We start from the raw sequence: 21,873 nt of genomic DNA, 5'->3' as shown, positions 1-21,873 counted from the left end.
TTTTATTAAGTAAAATGTTATAAGGTAAGATTTCTTTAAAGAAAGAAACATGTATACTTATATGTATTTCCCCTTCCCGCTGCCCCCTTGGAAAGCTGGTGGTTAGACATTTACCAGCACACCACTGTGGGGGTACTGACCACTCCTCTCCCACTGCAATTCTGTCCCTGGTTCCAGGACACGAAACTTTCACTTAAAGACATCTTCAGGTTGCATGAAGTTGAGAAGGGGTGAGGCATTAGTTACCTCTCTCAGATATGGGCGGTACAGCTACAGGCTCCCTCACTTGGTGCTTATTCAAGAACAGGCCAAGGGGTGAGTTCTCTTCATCTTTTAAACTCTCAAGATAGACACTGCTGCAGTCCACCCATGACTGCGCTTGAATCTTCTGGTGCCTCTCCTATCAGGAGGGGAACCTGCTTCTCATTGTTTCCCCAAAGCTGTGACATCAGAAGCAGGATTAGCTTATTTCTTCTTAAGACTCACTCATTAGAAGAGAAAATTTTTCTCTTTTATTAATGCAAAGTCTGTAAGACCAGGGATTTAAACATTCAAACACTTCAAGACTATTACTTTTGTTTTCTAATCTCAGTGCTCTCTGTAACATTGTTTCCCCTTTCCTTGGAAAAAGAAAAAACAAAAAACAAACAGGAAACTTCTCTTACAATGTTTGTAGCATAAACCAAAAATTTAAATGACATCTAGAACATCAGCATGACCACTTATGCTAGAGTATCTCACTTACTTGTATAGTAAGTTCTAGTGTTAAATAAGTGAAAGAATGTTCCCTGCAACACTGTTTGCAATAAAAAAAGACTGGAGACAACTTAAATGTCCATCAACAGGGCAGCAGTTAAATTATGATACAAACCCTAACTTTAACCCTAACCATAATCTATAATGAGGTAATGGTTTGCAGCCAATGAAAGAATAAGGTAGCTTTATATATATTGATAAGGAATGATTACCAAGACATTAAGTTAAAACAAGATGCAGAACAGTATATATGATATACCACCACTTGGGTAAAAGGAATTTAAAAGAATATATACCCATATGAACATGTTTGAACATGCCCAGAAACTTCTGGGAGGATAAAAATGTGGTTGTGTTAGGGAGGGGTAGGGCACTGGCAACTGTGGTGAAAAGAAAGGGACTTATTTTTCACAGTATATATATATGCTTGAATATATATAGTATATTATATATACAGTATATACTATATATAGTATATTATATTATTTAATATATCTAATGTATTATATAATTATAATGTAATATAATGCATAATGTATAATAAATATTCTTATACTGTATATATAGTATATATATACACAGTATATACTATATATATATATATATATATATATATGCTTGAATTATTTACCTTGAGCATGTATTTCCTTTTTAAATAAATTTTAAAATAAAAAGTGTTAAAGAATTATTCTATGTATGGCCCTACAAATATTTGCTGAGAAGCAACTATGTTTGCCAAGGTATGCTACATGTTGGAAGAACCATTACTAGCTCTGATCAGGGCTGTGGACGTGGTCAGGACTGTCTTAGACATAACTCTTTACTTGTTGAGGTTAAAACAAAAACATATTTGAAGAAATAAGGATGGGAAACTTTCCAAATGTAATAGAAACTGTAAACCTACATCTACACAAAGAATAAGAACACTAGAAACTGTAAATATGTAAGTAAACTTTAAAAATATACATAAAATATATACTATAGGGCTTCCCTGGTGGCTCAGACGTTGGAAGAATCTACCTCCAACTCAGGAGACCCGGGTTTAATCCCTGGGTTGGGAAGATCCCCTGGAGAAGGAAATAGCTACCCACTTCAGCATGAACAGAGAAGCCTAGAAATTGTAAATATATAAGCAAATTTAAAAAATATACATATTAAAATATAGTATATAATTTTAAGAGTTCTTTACGTTGTTTTAAAAATTACAACAATGTAATATGTAATATCAAATTTAGAACACATGCAGAAGTAAAATACATGACAAGAATGGCACATTGAATAAGAGTGTGGAGATAAAAATGTACTGTTGCACGGCTCTGACATTGTACATGAGTGGTATAATACTATTTGAAGGTTGACTGTAGTAAGTTGAAGATGTCTATTGTAAACCCTAGAAGAGAGAAGCCATTAAAAAAATTAAACGAAAGAGGTATAGCTAATAAATAAATAGGGGAGGCAAAATACAACACTGAAGAATTTTCAGATAATCCAAGAGAAGAAAGAAAACAGTAAAAAAGACAGTTAATGCTCAGTGGTGATGTATTTTTTAAAACTATTTTAATATGTTTTATTTACTTATTTTTTTATTTTGGCTGCACTGGGTCTTCATTGCCACATGTGGGCTCTTTGTTGGGGCATGTGGGCTTCTCTTATTGCAGAACATAGGCTCAAGTGCACAGAATCAATAGTTGTAACCACATGGGCTTGGTTGCCCAGTGGCATTTGGGACCTCCATTCCCTAACCAGGGATTGAACCCGGGTCCCCTGAAGTGGAAGGCAGATTCTTAACCACTGGACCACCAAGGGAAGTCCCTCAAGTGATGAATGCTGAGTCATCAAGTCAGTATAAGTTTGCCTATAAAGCAAATCAAGTTTGTTGGCATTAATACTCTGTGTGCAAAGCAGCATATAAAATAAGCATTGTAAGCTATAGCCATTTTATAATTTTAAATTTTGTTACAATAAGTTTGCTTAGGAAAAAAAATCTCACATGTGCCCACATAAGAATTACCTCGAGGGTGATAAAACTCATTGACTTATTTTTCTTTACTGCATTTTGAAGAGTCCTTGAAAAAGGGGGAAAAAAACCCCAAAAAACCATGATGTAGACAAAAGAGCCGCATACTGGAAAAGACCACCAATTAATTCAGTGACACTGTCTAAGTTACTTAGTTTCCTTGTGTTTTCCTCTGTGGTAAAATGACAAGACACCACCCAATACACTGGCCACCAGCCACACGTGATTACTAAGCGCTTGAAATGTGGCTAATCCAAATGCAGGTGTGTTGTAAGTGTTAAATACTCACCAATACAAATACACGCTTAGAACAAAAATAAAAATGTAAAACATCTCATTAATAACTTTTCATGTTGATTACATATTGAAATATTCTTAATGTATTAGGTTAGCTAAAATTTGTTTAAAATACCTTTTCTGGTTTCCTTTTTCTTTTTTCATGTGACCACTAGACAATTTTAAATCATATACACGGCTTGCATTATACCTTTATTGGACAGTGCTAAACTAGATTGTATCTTCTAGTCCTTAATATTCTGATACTCCTAAGCTTTAGGAGTGCAGCCCTTCAAACCCAGAAAGCATACATTTAAAGCAGTTCATTCTCTTCATTCCATTCCACTAGATGGCACTAGAGTCACAGCTTCAAGCTAACAACATATTTTTAAATAGTTGCAGTTCTCTAAATATGCTGTGCTTAGTTTCAGCTCCACATCCTCACTCACACTCTTTGCTCTATTGGGAAACTCTTTCCTAACTAGATAGCCTATTCATTTTTTTAAAAATTCAGATCCTCTGGGACATCCCTGTGGTCTAGTGGTTAGGATTCTGAGCTTTCCCTGCCAAGGGCCTGGATTCAATCTCTGGTTGGGAAACTAAGATCCCACAAGCCACGTGGCACAACCAATATAAAGAAATTAAAAATAAAATAAAACTCAGATCCTTGACATCTGTCTCCTGTCCATAAATAACTTTATGCAGCCACTGTCCTTTACATATTATTCTATAAAAAAGCCATGAAATATTGTTTACATGCATCCCCTCCATCTTGCATATGTTATCTGAGATAGGTAGTGATGAGATTTTAGTTGATTAGGTACTATAAGCAATGTTATCAGGATAGGCCAAGTTAGCAAAAAGTCCACATCGCAGTAGCGTAAGACAACAAAGGGGCACTTCCCTGGTGGTCCAGTGGTTTATTTTTTTATTTTTTTTTGGTCCAGTGGTTTAGACTCTGCACTCTCGGACCAATCCCTAGTGGGGTAACTAGATCCTACATGCAGCAACTAAGAGTCCACATGCTACAACTAAAGATCCTACATACCACAACCTGGCACAGCCAAGTAAATAAATAAAATACAAAAAAAAAAAAAAGACTAAGTTTTTTTCTTGTTTACATTACATATTCATTGGGGATCAGCTGAAGGCTCTGCTCCATGACTGGTACTCCAGGACCTATGCTAATGGAACAAATCCATCCAGAGCCTTGCTGGAGACTGTGGCAGAAGCAAAGAGGGCTCTGGAGGTTTCTGAACCTGTGCTTAAATGCGCCAACCTAAAATTGACACAAATCATTTCTACTCACAAGTTATTGGCCAGAACTAATTATATGGCCCCATTCAATGGAAGGATGTCAGAAAGTGCAATTCTATCATGTGCTTGGAAGGCAAGGGCAGAAATATTTGAGGAATGTCGATGCTGCGATTCATCAGGTCGCAAAGAGTAGGACACGACTGAGCAACTGAACTGAATTGAATGATGATCTTTCCAGCAGTCATGTATGTATGTGTGAGCTGGACTATAAAGAAGGCTTAGTGCCCCAAAATTGATGCTTTCAAATTGCGGTGCTGGAGAAGACTCTTGAGAGTCCCTGGGACAGCAAGGACATCAAGCCAGTCAATCCTAAAGGAAATCAACCCTGAATATTCATTGGAAGGACTGATGCTGAAGCTGAAGCTCCACTTCTTTGGCCACCTGATTTGAAGAGCCAATTCACTGGAAAGACCCTGATGCTGGGAAAGACTGAGGCTAGGAGGAGAAGGGTGCAACAGAGGATGAGATGGTTGGATGGCATCGTCAACTCAACGGACATAAGTCTGAGCAAACTCCAGGAGTTAGTGAAGGACAGGGAAGCCTGGCGTGTTGCAGTCCATGGGGTCACAAAGAATCGGACATGACTTAGTGACTGAACAAATGACTACCGATAACCCTCCTAATCAATAATCCTTCAGCTCAGAATTTCTCCTGTAGGTAGAACACATTCACTGTATGTTCCCCCACAAAGGAAACAACCCAAGAATTCCCTTCAGTCATAACATCAAGTTCAAGTTCAAATTCAAGAATCTGCATGATGCACAATAATTGCTATTGACAGTTTCAGATATGGCTTGAGCTAGAGAACGATAAACTAAAACAAGCCATGTGCCACACATCTAATGTACTCTGGTGGAACAGGGACAGGATAAATGCAGTCAGGGGAGTGGGGACAAATGGAAGACACAACAGCCTAGTGACTGTGATGTTCCACTGTGTAGATGTGATGACAGTCCCTTACCTGGAGCAAAGGGAATGGTTCTTGATTAGCTCTTAATTCTGCTTCTTGGGAAGACATCCTTAAGCCATTGTTCTGTTTTAAGCTGCAAAGTTTTCAGGGTGGTTGCTGCAGTACAATCTAATTTGTCCTGACTGATAAGGAAATCAGAATCTAGAGGTGGGTGTTACAGATTATTTAAAAAGAAACACTTAATATGTGTGAATAACTAATGTGGAGGGCAGCAAAGAAATCTTACTGGAGGCTGGAAGGTCAGCAATCCATGTTATACAGCAGCAAAGCATTTGGTAAAATTGTGGCCTGCAGTAACTTAGATGTTATACTTTAATAATCTACCTAATAAGCTAGGAGAGTCAAGAGAATAGCATTTTAACAGCAGAAATTGGATACAGTTGGCTGCCACTGACAAAGCACCCCAGGATGAGTTCAGAAGAGAACTGGCCAGCTTGCAAGAAGGTAAAGAGATCGAGAGACACTATGGATGGCACAAGGGTTCACAGAAGCAACTGCTTCTCATCCCTAAGTGCGTGCTCAGTTGCTCAGTCGTGTCTGACTGCAACACTGTGGGCTGCAGCCCTACCGGGCTCCTGTCCATGGGATTTCCCAGGCAAGAATACCTTGGGTATTGTGAGTGGCCATTTCCTCCTCCAGGGCATCCCTAAGATTAAGAGATAAAATGGAGATGCCGGGAGTGACAAAAATCACTCAAAAGAGACTTCAAACTCAGCTTTGTTGGTACGGTAACCAACAGTCCTGGTTTGACCAGAACCATCCCAGTTCTTAACACTGAAAACCCGGCAACCAAGGAAACCTCTCTGCCAGGCACAGGGACAGCTGTTGACCCTACTCATCACATCTCTGTTGAAACCTCCTAGTAGTTTGAATTGTTTTAGAGCCAAGACCTTATTTAATTTGTGGCACTCAGTAAACCATTTCCATTAAGCTAAACTGCTTGGGAAAGAGACTTCAGGTGCAGGTCTCCAACCAAAAGATCAAAATGCCCCAAAATAGTTGAAGAGGCATGAAAATGAGAAAAGACACCAAATCTAAGAAAAATGTCTAGAAAAGGGCAGCTATGGCATGAAACTGCCTGAAATCAGAGATAAAAAGCCAACTATATTTCTGAGAGTACTCTGCTACCAAGACAAGTCACATAAGCCCAGCCAATCACAAAAGACCAAAGAGTACAATCTTTTATCATGTGCCTAGAAGGTGAGCAGCTGGAAATACTTGCCAACAGCACTAAGAATTATCACAGCACAATAAATAAAAGTGATGCCCAAACCACTGGTTTCTGGGCTATGTGTTAGCCACTCAGTGTTTGACTCTTTGTGACCCCATGGACTGTAGCCAGGCTCCTCTGTCCATGTTATTCTCTAGGCAAGAATACTGGTGTGGGTTGCCATTCCCTTCTCCAGGGGATCATCCCAACCCAGGGATTGAACTCAGATTCTTTACCATCTGAGCCACCAGGGAAGTCTGGGGTAGTGGCACTTGAATTTAAGAACACTCAGGAAGAGGGCTTCCATGGTGGCTCAGTGAAAAAGAATCCGCCTACCAATGCTGGAGACATGGGTTTGATATCTGATCCAGGAAGATCCCACATGCTGAGGAGCAATTAAGCCCACAGAACTATTGAGCCTGTGATCTAGAGCTCAGGAGCCACAACTACTGAAGCCTATGTGCCCTAAAGCCTGTGCTCCCCAAAAAGAAAAGCCACTACAGTATAAGAAGTCCACGTACTTCAACTAGAGAGCAGCCCCCACTCTCCTCAAGGAGCCCGCACAGCTGCAAAGACCCAGCACAGCCAAAAATAAAATAAAGAACACTCAGAAAGTAAAACTGGTTTAGCAGAGGACACCATGCACCATTCTTACCCTTTAGCAAAAGTAAATCAAACTTACCATATACAAAAGGATGTGTGCACCAAGATGAGTGTGTTAATTACCATACTCAGAGGAATGAATATGGTTCAATATTGAGTGGGGATGAAGGAGGGAATTCAAGGGGGGGGGGGGGGGGGGGGGCGGAATCTCCATTTTTCTGGAAAGTCCAAGCTGTTAGGTCTGGGAGACCAGAAACAATCAGTGAGGCACAGACATTTACTAGCTGACCTGGAGAACAATCAGAATTGAGTAGATAAGAACACAGAGAAAAAAACGCCTACTGGGCTCAAGTCTTCTCCAGGGACTGAAGCTGAAGGGTTGTCAGAAAGGATCATTTTTTTTTTTCTTTAGAGATGGATAGTGTCAAGAGGAAACTCTAATAGCCTTGGCCTAGGCTGGGATAACTGGTTGATACAGGGCAGCCCCAAAGTGCGCCTGCCTCCACATTCAAAGGTTTATTTACCTTATGTTTTAAACAAAGTGTTTTACATACTTTTCTGCTCCCATGCTTTAAGATGTGAAACCTCAGATGTGCGCATTAAAACCCTTCCCTATTACTAATTTCAAGGGCAGGAGTCAACAAGACACAGAGTGGAAATATACATTCAACTTTATTTCATTAGAAAAACTTATTTAAGCCACATGGTGGCCAAAATGCCCTTGTCCCAAGCAGGCCCTGTCATTCCCCTGCCCACTTCAGACCAATACACACACACATACTCGCTAAGTTGGAAGAAGAACTTTAAAAAATGTAAAAATGAGAACGGGACACAGAAGACTCCACCTTCCCCCTTTCTACAGCCAACCCACACAACTCTTAACTGTCATCTGCACATAGAGGAGCTCTCATGGGAAAAAAGCTGAATACCAAGTAAACTGACCATAAGACACCCAAGTCCAAAAGAATTCTTGGCAGATGCTTAGAAAGTAGGATTGAAACTAAGACCATGTCCCAACAGCTGAAGTTGCAGCACAAGTCCTCATCTAAGAGAAGACAAAGTCAGGCTGCTCAGGACAGCCAAGCATACGGCAGCCTGGGGAGGAGAGTGAGATCACTCCATTCCACAGCCACAGGCCACCCACTAAGATCTGTGATTAAACAGGCTTTTTCCAGAACAAGGAGTATTCAAATGAGGTCCTTCGAGGGCCTAGTTAACAGTTAGTTCTCTGATAACACTGATGTGGAGCTTGCCTGCCCAGGAACTGGTAGAGCTGGCGGTATTTTGGAGACTGTTCCAAGGTTATAACCGGTGGAGGGAGGTCTTATCACACCCCTCTGGATGGATAGTCTGGAAGGCTCTTGGCTCTGTGTTGGCAAGCTGATCTCTGGTGGCCCAGGAGCTCCCAGGAGATGGGCTCTCCAGTAAGCCCTCCAGGGACTCCATCAGTCTAATGAAGATGGAGAGCAGGGTCAGCACCCCACCTAAGAGATAGAGGTTCAACATGTGCTTCATAGCTTCAAGGATTCCACTCCTTTGTGGAACAGCAGAGCTGCCTTCTGCTTCGGAAAGGCCTCCGGATCCTGAGAAGAGAGAGGCGAGGTTTATCTCCAGCCTTCTGGGATATGCGTGTCTCTGACCTTGACCCTGGAGCTAAGCAGGCGGCCAGCCAGTCAGGGAGGCAGGGGCCAGGGCAGGATCTCCAAGTAAATTTACCCTGTAAACGCCGTGGCTCCCACCTGGCTATGGAACGACTCAGCTTCTTGGACTAATTCAAGAGCATTCCTTAAAACTTTACAATATTGTAAAGTAATTAGCCTCCAACTAATAAAAATAAATGAAAACAACAACAGTAGAACATCTGATTAAGAGACCACGTATTAAATCCAGTTCATCAGCTTTTGTCTAAGTATCTAATAAAACAAGTAAATCTTTTAAGTCAGAAAAAAAAAAAACCCAAAAAACTTTTACTTCTGCTTTCAGGTATAGAGAATCCCTGTTCCACAGTCCAGGGATCACAAACCTTCCTGATGTAAAAACCCAGTTCTTTTTGGGGGGGGAAGTTTGGGGGGTCGATTGTGGGAATATAAGAACATGTCCTTGAGAAAGCAAAAGCAACCTGCCTGGAAATCTCCTTCACATATCTGTCAGGTGTGAATTAATCATAAACTTTTTAAAAGTCTAAATAATCCTAACAGTAAAATGTATCAAGTTCACTTATTTAACAAGTACGCCCTTAACACCCAAACGCGTTAGGCACCCTGGATGGCACTAAAGCCACTGCAGACAGGAAGCCGGACCTCATGCGCCTTCCAGTTTAGCGGGGGAGCGGGGACAGGCAAGAAAACGGGCAGTTCCTACAAGCAACAGGAAGGAGATGCTAGGTGTGCTTCGGATGGCACGGCATGGGGTGGGCACACGGATCCTAGTTAGGGCCACCCCTGGAGAAAGCTGGGCGGGGTGGCTCAGTGGGGCCCCAGGTGGGGACGAGAAGGGACGCTCCCCACAGCACAGTCCCGGGCTGGGGAACGCCAGGAGGCCCGCGGGGCACGCAGCCCAGGGGTTGGGGGCGGGGAGCCGGGAAGCCTACAAAGCCGCTCACCTCCAGGAGGAAGGGCCAGGAGCGGCCCGCGTGCTGTAATAATGGGTCGCGGGGAGTCGGAAGGAAAGTCAGCCCACGAGATGTCAATCCAGACGTCTCTCAGCAGATAAAAGCGCAGTTTGCAGCGAAACTCTGAGCCAGGGCCACGCCGCCCATTTATAGCCGCGGTGCTGCCTGGAGCCCGCGCGCGCGCACTGGAGCCCTGACGCCAGTCCGCGGCCCCGCCCCGAGGCGAGGGCGGGCTGGGGTTCCGGGCAGTTCTCTGCAGCTTCGGTCAGGGCCGTTTCTAGAGACACACGCCTGCGACTCTGAGTCACTGAGGTGGCCATGGCAGCAGGCGTGTATATTAACTTCAAGTGCCTTTTCTAGCTGCAGGAAGCGTTTGATGGAGTTAGAAAGTCATTATTCCCGCATACCACGTCGATGGAAAACACACACCTATAATGGTGCAATCCAAGGGCTCGCTCACTGCGTGGGGTGAGGTCCGGCGGGCGGCTGGGGATGCATTCTTCGCCGCAGATTTCAACAAAGCACAGATTGTCAGAGGGCCTCAGGCCCTCGCTCCACCGCCGCCCACGCTACTGCCTGTTTCCTTCATTCAGAAACTGAAAAGTTGACACCGTTTCACTTCTTAGAGGTAACAGGATTCCAAACGCCCCCCATCCCCCCACCCGGTCCCTATTCCGAGTCCTTAAGTTTCCTTTGCCATTGGTATCTCTGGAATGGCATCTTTTTACATTATAAACCCTGCCTTCCATGAGAGTTTGTCGCAGTACCAAAATGTGGAATACACACCTGGCTTTGGTGTCTGTGCATGTGACCGAGTCCCTTGACAGGCAATGGATGTCAGATTCCTCGTGTACAATGTGGCCACGGAACGAGTCTGAGGATGAACGAAAGTCCTAGGGGGTCACAGTCTAGGTGGTGGTTTAGTCCCTAAGTCGTGTCCGACTCTTGCGACCCCATGGACTGTAGCCTGCCAGGCTCCCCTGTCCATGGAATTCTCCAGGCAAGAATACTGGAGTGGGTTGCCATTTCCTTCTCCCCGCGATCTTCCCGATCCAGGAATCGAACCTGGATCTTTTGCATTGCAGGCAGATTCTTTACCGACTGAGTTACGAGGGAAGCTCCCACAGTCTAGACTTACGCCCAGATTGGGGGCTGAGAAGCCTCATTAAGCAACACCCTCCCAAGGTGCTCCCAAACCTCATCCCTGTCCCCCCACCCCCACCCCGCCAAGTCACTGGGTGTCGTGAGGGCACCCAATGGCGGATCTCGGGAAATAAATTGCTGGGGACACGCTGGGAGTGGGGAGGCCCCTGGGGAGGGAATGTCCACGCCGTGGAAGGAAGGCCGTGGGTGGTTTCTCTGCCTTCCTCGTGGGGAGGGGAGGGGGGCAAAGCTCCGAGTTGGTGACTCTAGCAGGTCCCCGGAGCTTTAGGACTGCCGGCTCCGCTTGCCTGGACTGGACGAGCGGCAATCCAGGCGCTCCCTCGGTTCCGCGGAAAAGAGGCTGGACCAACCGGGAGTTGCGGAACCCCGGCTGCGACCTTTCACCTACTAACCCGGCTCCATCTGCTGTCAGAGGAGGAGAGGCGGGAAAGGCCGTCGGGAAAGGGGAACGTTGGAGTTGGGAGACGTGCTGGCAGGCAGGCAGGCACTGTGAAATTAACTTTTCTACTCAGATCGCAGGAGTTTTTGGTGCTTCATTAACTAGAGTTTCGTCTCTATTTTCGCTGGACTCAAGTGACTGTTCTCTTGCACTGTTATTCAGGAGGGGCTCCAGCTCTGAGCTATGAGGGAAGCCCTCAAATGTTTTGGTATATATACCTTTTCCGGTCATGTCCAACTTTTTTGCGACCCCATGAACTATAGAGTTCATGGAATTCTCCAGGCCAGAATACTGGAGTGGGTAGCCTTTTCTTTCTCCAGGGGATCTTCCCAACCCAGGAATCGAATCCCAGTCTCCCGCATTGGGGGCAGATTCTTTACCAGCTAAGCCACAAGGGAAGCCCAAATATACTGGAGTGGGTAGTCTATCCCTTCTCCAGCAGTTCTTCCTGACCCAGGAATCGAACCCGAGTCTCCTGCATTTCAGGCGGATTTATTACCAGCTGAGTTCCCTGGTAGCTCAGACGGTAAAGCGTCTGCCTGCAATGCAGAGACTCGGGTTCTATCCCTGGGTCGGGAAGACTCCCTGGAGAAGGAAATAGCAACCCACTCCAGTATTCTTGCAAGGAAAATCCCGTGGACAGAGGAGTCCGATAGGCTACAGTCCATCGGGTCGCAAAGAGTTGGACACGATTGAGCGACTTCTCTTTCTCTCTTTCCAGCTCTGAAACCACGCTACGGAGTGTCCCCCACCCTTGCTAGTTAGGGGACTCGGGCAAATCCTTTAACCTTTAGACACTTCAGTTTCTCAGCTGTGATATGGGAGGTTAACAGTCCTTACCTGGAAATTAAATGAGTTAAATCACATGAAGCACTGAGAATGCTGCCTGGTACATGGAAAACATGCTGTATGTGTTAAAATTATTTGTATCCTCTACCACAAAATTCCCAGTGAGAGACTTTGGTCACAGTTGCCTATGTTCAGTGAGGCAACACAGGAATTCCACAATAACCCTTTGGGTTCTGCTTATTGTCAAGTCTAAAAGTTTATTCTCATAGAGCTCGAAGGAAGAGATAGGCAGCTCTCTGACAGTTCCCTCTCCCATATTTACTGCCACTGTGCAAACATCATGCTAGATGCAGAAAACCAGAGTTTGGGTGAGTATAGTCCTGTGCTTTCTCATTTATCAATTACAAATATTCTTCTACATCATCTCCTCATCTCTGGGTAGGTATTGGGCCTATCTATATCAAGATTCTTGTCGGTTGTATCTGCAGGCCAAGTTAGTTAATCCTTTTGAGCCCTAATCTCCTAATCTGTAACATGAGGGAAATAATATATAAAACAGAGTTATGAGGATTTGAACTAATATAAAGTATGTGTCATGTAGTAGATGATTAATAAATCTTAGCTCTTTTTACTAAAACGAGAAAGACAAGTTCTTGTCACCTGGTTGGGTAAATAAGACTTAAGTAGCAACCCAAGGCATGGGTAGGGTTGTGGTTAAAAATCAGTCCGACTTGAATTTGAATACTGCTCTGCGATTTGCTAGCTATTCTCCTTGGGCTTTGCTTGCTTCAGTCTCTTCATTTGTGAAATGGAAATAGTAATAGTTTGTACCGAGTAAGGTTGTTATGAAGATTAAATAATGGGTGTAAAGTACTTGGTATAGATTAGGGCAAAATGTGTGGTATTTATTAATCTAATTAGCTTCTGTTGTTGTTTTTGTTCAGTAACTAAATCATGTCCAACTCTTTGTGACCCCATGGACCGGAGCACACCAGGCTTCCCTGTCCTTCGCCATCTCCCAGAGCTTGCTCAAACTCATGTCCGTTGAGCCAGTGGTGTGGTCCAACCATCTCATCCTCTGTTGCCCCCTTCTCCTCCTGCCTTCAATCTCCCAGTATCAGGGTCTTTTCCAATGAGTTGGCTGTTCACATCAGGTGGCCAAAGTATTAGAGCTTCAGCTTCAGCATCAGTCCTTCCAATGAATATTCAGGGTTGATTTCTTTTAAGATTGACTGGTTTGATCTTGCAGTCCAAGGAACTATTAAGAGTCTTCTCCAGTACTACAATTCAGAGGCATCAGTTCTTTGACACTTAGTTTTCTTCATGGTCCAACTCTCATATCCAAGCATGACTACTAGAAAAACCATAGATTTGACTATATCAACCTTTATCAGCAAAGTGATGTCTCTGCTTTCTACTATGCTCTCTAGGTTTGTCATAGCTTTCCTTCCAAGGAGCAAGCATCTTTATTTATTTTTTTTAAATTTGCTTGTTATATTTATTACAGTGTAGCTGCTTTACAATGTTGTGTTAGGTTCTGGTATACAGAAGAGTGATTCAGTTATATGTGTCCTTGCTCAGTCACTAAGTTGTGTCAGATTCTTTGTGACCCCATGGACTGTAGCCCACCGGGTTCCTCTGTCCATGGGATTTTCTAGGCAAGAATACTGGAGGGGGTTGCCATTTCCTTCTCCAGCAAGCGTCTTTTAATTTCATGGCTGCAGTTACCATCTGCAGTGATTTTGGAGCCCAAGAAACTAAAATCTGTCACTGTTTCCACTTTTTCTCCTTCTATATGCCACGAAGTGATAGGACCAGATGTCATTATCTTAGTTTTTTGAATATTGAGTTTTAAGCCAGCTTTTTCACTCTCTTCTTTCACCTTCATCAAGAGGCTCTTTTATTCTTCATTTCCAGCCATTATAGTGGTTTCATCTGCAATCTGAGGATGTTAATATTTCCCAGCAATCTTGATTCCAGTTTGTGATTCATCCAGCCTGGCATTTCACATGATGTACTCAGTTCAGTTTAGCTCAGTTCAGTCACTCAGTCATGTCTGACTCTTTACGACCCCATGAATTGCAGGACACCAGGCCTCCCTGTCCATCACCAACTCCTGGAGTCTACCCAAACCCATGTCCATCGAGTCGGTGATGTCATCCAGCCATCTCATCCTCTGTTGTCCCCTTCTCCTCCTGCCCCCAATCCCTCCAAGCATCAGGGTCTTTTCCAATGAGTCAACTCTTCGCATGAGGTGGCCAAAGTGTTGGAGTTTCAGCTTCAACATCAGTCCTTCCAATGAACACGCAGGACTGATCTCCTTTAGGATGGACTGGTTGGATCTCCTTGCAGTCCAGGGGACTCTCAAGAGTCTTCTTCAACACCACAGTTCAAAAGCATCAGTTCTTCAGCGCTCAGCTTTCTTCACCATCCAACTCTCACATCCATACATGACCACTGGAAAAACCATAGCCTTGACTAGATGGACCTCTGTGGGCAAAGTAATGTCTCTGCTTTTTAATATGCTATCTAGGTTGGTCATAACTTTCCTTCCAAGGAGTAAGCGTCTTTTAATTTCATGGCTGCAGTCACCATCTGCAGTGATTTCGGACCCCCAAAAAATAAAGTCTGACACTGTTTCCACTGTTTCCCCATCTATTTCCCATGAAGTGATGGGACCAGATGCCATGATCTTAGTTTTCTGAATGTTGAGCTTTAAGCCAGCTTTTTCACTCTCCTCTTTCACTTTCATCAAGAGGCTCTTTAGTCCCTCTTCACTTTCTGCCATAAGGGTGGTGTTATCTGCATATCTGAGGTTATTGATATTTCTCCCGGCAATCTTGATTCCAGCTTGTGCTTCTTCCAGCCCAGCGTTTCTCATGATGTACTCTGCATATAATTAAATAGGCAGGGTGACAATATACAGCCTTGATGTACTCCTTTTCCTATTTGGAACCAGTCTGTTGTTCTATGTCCAGTTCTAACTGTTGCTTCCTGACCTGCATACAGGTTTCTCAAGAGGCAGGTCAGGTGGTCTGATATTCCCCTCTCTTTCAGAATTTTCCACAGTTTATTGTGATCCACACAATCAAAGGCTTTGGCATAGTCAATAAAGCAGAAATAGATGTTTTTCTGGAACTCGTTTGCTTTTTTGATGATCCAGTGGATGGTGGCAATTTGATTTCTGGTTCCTCTGCCTTTTCTAAAACCAGCTTGAACATCTGGAAGTTCACGGTTCAGGTATTGCTAAAGCCTGGCTTGGAGAATTTTGAGCATTACTTTACTAGCATGTGAGATAAGTGCAATTGTGTGGTAGTCTGAGCATTCTTTGTCATTGCCTTTCTTTGGGATTGGAATGAAAGCTGATCTTTTCCAGTCCTGTGGCCACTGCTGAGTTTTCCAAACTGATGTACTCTGCGTAGAAGTTAAATAAGCAGGATAACAATATACAGCCTTGATGTACTCCTTTCCCAATTTGGAACCAGTCAGTTGTTCCATGTCTGGTTCTGACTGTTGCTTCTTGACCTGCATACAGGCTTCTCAGGAGGCAGGTAAGACGGTATTCCAACATCTTTAAGAATTTTCCAAAAAAAAAAAAGAATTTTCCAGTTTGTTGTGATCCACACAGTCAAAGGCTCTAGTGTAGTCAATGAAGCAAAAGTAGATTTTTTTTCTGGAATTTCCTAGCTTTCTCTATGATCCACTGAATGTTGGCAATTTGATCTCTGGTTCTTCTACCTTTTCTAAACCCAGCTTGTACATCTGGATGCTCATGGTTCACATACTGCTAAGGCCTAGCTTGAAGGATTTTGAGCATTACTTTACTAGAATGTGAAATGAGAGCAATTGTACAGTAGTTTGAACACTCTTTGCCATTGCCATTCTTTGGGATTGGAATTGAAAATTGCAGCCATTACTGAGTTTTCCAAATTTGCTGACATATTGAGTGCAGCTGGCAGGCTTCCCTGTTCGTCACCAACTCCTGGAGCTTGCTCAAACTCATGTCCATCGAGTCAGTGATGCCTTCCAACCATCTCATCCTCTGTCATCCACTTTTCCTGCCTTCAATCTTTCCCAGCATCAGGGTCTTTTCCAGTGAGTCAATTCTTTGCATCAGATGGCTAAAGTATTGGAGCTTCAGCTTCAACATCAGTCCTTCCAATGAATATTCAATGAAACACACACACACACACACACATTTAAATGTATTAAGGAAAATAAAATTAAAAATGTTGATGAGGATGTGAAGAAAGTGGAATGCTTATACATTGCTCTTGGGAATGTAAAATTGTGCAGTTGCGGTTGAAAAGTTTGAGAGTTCCCCAAAAAGTTAAACATAAAGCTATCATGTGACCTATTAATTCCACTACCCAGCAGAATTGAAGACATGGGTTCACACAAAAACTTGTACACAGCAGCATTATTTGTAGTAGGTAAACAATTGGAACAACTCAAATGTACATCAGCTGATGAACAGGTAAACAAAATGTGGTACAATGGCATATTATTTAGTCGTAAAATGAAGCACTAATACAGGCTACAAGATGGATGAACCTTGAAAATGTTATGCTATGTGAAGAAGTCAGACACAAAAGAACGCATATTGTGTGATTCCATTTGCAAGCAATGTCCAGAGTAGACAAATCCGCAGAGACAGAAAGTAGGTTAGTGGTTGCCGGGGACTGGAGAGAGATGGGAAAGAGGAGTGACAACTTTTCGGGGATGATGAAATTGTTTTAAAATTAGGCAGTGGTGTTGTTGCACAACTCTGTAAACCACGGAATTACACACTTTAAATGGTGAATTTGGGTATGTGAATTACATCTGGATAGTAGATTTTATTCTTTAAAAAGAAGAACAAAGATACCTCCATAGACTCAGATATAGAGAACAAACTAGTAGTTACCAGTGAGGGGAGCAATATAAGGGGTGGGAAGTGGGATCACAAACTATTGGGTGTAAGACAAGCTCAAGTATGTCGTGTACAACTTGGGGAATACAGCCAATATTTTGTAATAAATGTAAGTAGAAAGTAACTTTTAAATATTTTTTAAAGTTATAATTTAAATATAAATTTTTTGATTTAAAAAAGACATCTTCATCTTCAGATGACAAACAAAACCAGAACTAACCATTATAGAGCCTTCAAAAATTTTTTTAACTTATGTATTTATTTTGGCTTCACCACCAGAGCCCTTGGCAGTGAAAGTGTGGAGTCCTAACCATTTGATCACCAGGCAATTCCTTATAGACCCTTATTAAGGAAGCATGAACCTAGGACGAAAACTGAACTTAGAAGGAAATAGTAAGATGCAAGAAAAAGTGAGTAAACATTTAGAAACCATATGAATAGATCTAAATAAATTGACTACTTTAAACCATTTTTAATAATAACGATTACCTTGGCAAAGTAAAGAAAACAAGGTGAACTTTAAAAAAAAATGGTAAAGATTTAAGATGGGAACAGTGAGCAGAGAAAATTGAACATGTCTTCTTTTGAGGGAGGAAGGTAGATACTGGTTAATTTTAGACCTTTGAAGTCTTTATCAAAATGTTAGTAACGTGACTCTTCCTCAACCTCCTCTTCCTGAATAATTCAGTCTTCAAGCCCTTGGATAGAACAGAGCAGGTGTCTGCAGTGACGTGGCCCAGCCTGAAATGTCTCATTTTCTACTGTTTCCTCAATAATGAGTAACCATTGAGTGTATGGATGGATGAATGAATGAATGTCATTTCTCAGGGAGGCCTTCCCAATTTCCCTACACAAAACGACATCCCCCTCACCCTTTCCATCTCCCTTACTCTGCTTCATTTCCTTTTCATAGTAATCAACACCATCAAACCTATTTTATATTTATATTTATAAAATGAATCATCTATCTTCCTTCACTGGAAGGTAACTCCTTGAGGACAAGACCTTGGACTACTTTGTCAATTACTCTATCCCAAACCTAGAACAGCACCCAGCATATAGTAGGTGCTCAACAAATGAATGACCTTATTGAATGAATGGATAATAATTTTTGTGCCTGAGCTGTTTCATATTTTTTTTAAAAGAACAGCTGCTCAACTATTGGTTCTATATATTTGTATTTATTGTGCAGCAGCATTTTAACAACGATCATTTCTGGGTGATATGGCTATGAGCTTTATTAATTTATAAATTAATTGCTTGTGCAACATTGTGACAACGACACAATAAGGGGAAAACAGCCAAGTGAGTTTGGATGGGGAAATCGGGTAAAGAGCCCTGGCAGCTGTCGGGGGTGGGAAGGCCATGGCAAGGCAGAACTTCTTCAGCCCTATCTGGGCCTGGGATCTTACCCTGAGTCTGCTTCTGGCACTAACTACCCACTGATCTGGGGCAAGTCACTTCTCCAGGCCTCAGTTTCCCCTTCTGTGAAATGCAGGTCTGATAGACATGAACCATCGCTATGCCTTGCTACCTCAGATGTTTGTGGTTCCAGAACCTGCACTTAGAGGCTACAGCCTAGACAGTGTGTGTGTGTGTGTGTGTGTGTGTATGAGAGAGAGAGTCTTAAAGGCACAATAGTCCTCTGTCTCCAGTCTCCACTTGGGAAATGCTGGATGAATCACACAGAGTAAAAACAGTATTTAAAACTATATGGGCCAGAGACCTCCCTGGTGGTCCAGTGGTTAAGACTCCAAGTTTCCACCGTAAGAGGCACGGGTTTGATCCCTGGTCAGACATGCTGCACTGCCAGGAAAAAAAAAATACACAAAACTATATGGGCAATATAAGTTGACTATAAAAAATTTATATATATTGAGGTCCTGGTAGGATATACTCTTAAATACTAACAGTAACATTATTTTTCACTAGGCAGAACCTTTTATCCATTAGTCACAACAGGCACAGTTCCTGGGACCTGTAGACTATATAAAAACTCAACAGTATTTCAGATGGGTGGTTTGCTGGCTGTGCTTGACCTGTGACCAGCTCTGGGTTTCAGCTCTGTGGAAACAACAAAGGCAGCCTGGGAGGTACGCGTCCTTGGACAGGACTTACACTGAACGAAAAGGAATGAAATGTGCTCACACTCTTTAATGGAAGCTCTCACACTTTCAGCCTGTGAGAGAAGAATAGTTTAAACCTCTTTCTGTGAAGATGTTATCCCCTTAATGTGACCTGAAACTCACTAAAACTTGCTATGGAGTCTGTTATGGGTAAGCATCTCCTCAGGAAGTGTTCTGTGGATCTCCAGGAGATTATAACATCGTACAGAAGTGTATTGACAACTTATTTCTGGCGCAAGCATTTTAAAAGTGTTAGTCACTCAGTTGTGTCCGACCCTGCCACCCCATGGACTATAGCCCACCAGGCTCCTCTGCCCATAGAATTCTCCAGGCAAGAATACTGGAGTGGATAGCCATTCCCTTCTTCCCTGGTGGCTCAGATGGTAAAGAATCTGCCTGCAATGCAGGAGACCAGGGTTTGATCTTTGGATTAGGAAGATCCCCTGGAGAAGAGAATGGCTATTCACTCCAGTCTTCTTGCCTGGAGACTTCCATGGACAGAAGAACCTGACAGGCTACAGTCCATGGGGTCACAAAGAGTCGGGCACAACTTAAGTGACCTTAGCATGCAAGCGTTTTACTGTTAGGCTGGCCATTGAAGAGCAAACTTTATGCTTCTTGAAAACAGTGTCCTTCTTGAGTTTATAACTTTGAAAATAAATCTTCAGATAAGTTTAGGCAAGTGGCGGGGAGCTATCTTCCCAATACATCTAAGAGCTCTATTTAAAAAAAAAAATCAGATATGGAAAACACAATATATTGGCTTCAAAAATTTTTAAAGGCAAAATTAAGATGACTAAACATTTAATCAAAAGTCTCCAAAATATAATATTATCTCAGCTAGACAATTTCATCTCAACTGGATAACTGTTGATGTGGGCTATGGGTGCATTTTAATGTGATGGGGGCATTGTGTGGAAGGCATGTTGAGAGTCTGTGGAAGATCTGTGGTGGAAGATAGATTATGGATTCATTTTATAATCCCCTACAATTTACAATTTTCTAGTATCATCATATATTGTAATAATAATAATAATTCAATGAATGTTTTGAAAAAGTGTTAATGAAAAAGTTTAGGAAAATTTTAGGGTGAAGAACCTGGGTTCCTCATCTCAATAAAAGCTTGTGGATGGCCTAGTCCTCTCTTCTGCAGGTAATAAGAATCAAAGAGGAAACACTCAAAACATGTATTTAAGAAAGTTTGCTCTTTCTGTGCTCTCTACCAAATTATGCCCATCTAAGAATCTGGGATAAATCTGAGTATTGACTTAGCTCTCTCCCTCCTTCATAGAATCCTAAAATGATTAAATGTGAAGACCTAGATAAGTCTTTTCCCCTCCTGTCCTCTTGGCTCGTAAGCAGAGTGGGCTCCTTGAAAGCAGGGAAGCCCAGGCCAGCTGTGACCAAGCCAGGTGTGGAGTGAGCTTTCTGCCATCTGACAAGTGGCTGCGGGAGCTACAGGAGGCGCCAGGTATCCTGCCGTCTTACCACGGAGGTGGCAGTTGGCACAGAGAGCTTGGGAGGCAGTGGGGTTCTCCTGGTTTCTGTGCTGTTTTCTTTCATAGTTACAATACCACTTCCCCCTCTGCTGGGTGACCTATACACACATGCCCCATATTGACATATATGTACACATGTGGGCATATTCTCCCCTTTCCTGGCTGGCTGGCACCTTTCCCCCAGACACAGATGCCCAGCCATTTCGGCTGCCAGCCGACTAACTCCTCGGCTCTGCTCCAAGTCGGTTATTGAAGAGGGAGAGAGCTGCCCTGCTGCCTCTTATCCCAGCTAAGCTGGGGAAACAGTGTCCAGCCAGAATCCGCCCCTCTCTTCCCCTCAGCGTTATGGCCCAGTCCCTCCTGAGCCTGCCCCTCACTGACCCCCTGGCCTGACGGATCCTGAAAAGTAACTAAAACTACTCACTATCTCAGGCTCCCAGCTCCTCTCTCTCTGTCTCTGGAAACCTCACCAGACCCCCACACCTGGCTTTGTTTTTTTTGTTGTTTTTTTTTTTTGCATATTCAAGTATTGCTTACTGATGTCATAGCATCCAGTGTTTATGCTTCTTAGTTGATAAGCGTAAGCATGTTCTGTCTAAAGAATTTCGTATACTGTTCCTAAAAATCATCACAGATATTTTACTTATTCATTTATTTCTGCTGTTAGATTGTAACCACTTTGAGGGAAAGAGTTATTTTAAGACTTAAAGAGGATATATCATCTCCTTTGTCTATGCCTTGTATAAACCAGATACTCAGGAGTTATCTGTTGATCAATCTCCTATCATGTGGAAGCACTAAAGGTCAGTAAGTCTCCTGAGCTCACCGAACCCTTTAGCTAAACTGAACCTGTACTCTCTCTGCCCATCCCACCCACATCACCAAACTCAGGCTCAGCCCCGCTCAGCCAGAGCAATCTCTTTCTTCTTCCAGCTTAAGGGTCTTCACCAATAAAACAAATGGACTGAGCTCTGTAATGTTCCTTCCAGCTGATTACATTCTACAATGTAATGTGTTTTCAAGAGGTCCTGGAGCCTCCCTTTCCCAGGCTTCTGGAATGAATTCATAGCTGTCCCCTGCCTCTTCTCTCTCTGCTAAACAGAAAAGTCAAGGAGAAAGAAGAGGAGAGGGATGTGGACAATTTCCTTTCACAGTAAAGGAACCAAGCAGCTTTGGGACTTGCT

General features: G+C 42.9%; 1 protein-coding gene across 1 annotated transcript; it reads right to left on the bottom strand.

Annotated features, from left to right (window-relative positions):
• Nucleotides 1-7,650: 7,650 nt before the first annotated feature.
• Nucleotides 7,651-9,948, bottom strand: HILPDA (hypoxia inducible lipid droplet associated). Its single transcript, XM_043872963.1, is given in 3 exon segments — nucleotides 7,651-8,511; nucleotides 8,514-8,732; nucleotides 9,752-9,948. Coding segments are annotated over 2 exon segments (186 nt in total). The 5' UTR covers nucleotides 8,665-8,732; nucleotides 9,752-9,948; the 3' UTR covers nucleotides 7,651-8,476.
• Nucleotides 9,949-21,873: the final 11,925 nt, after the last annotated feature.

Source organism: Cervus elaphus, chromosome 18, assembly GCF_910594005.1.
Source record: "Cervus elaphus chromosome 18, mCerEla1.1, whole genome shotgun sequence".
Lineage (NCBI taxonomy): Eukaryota > Metazoa > Chordata > Mammalia > Artiodactyla > Cervidae > Cervus > Cervus elaphus.
Note: the sequence above shows the minus strand (reverse complement) of the source record. Positions and strands in the feature narration are given on the sequence as shown.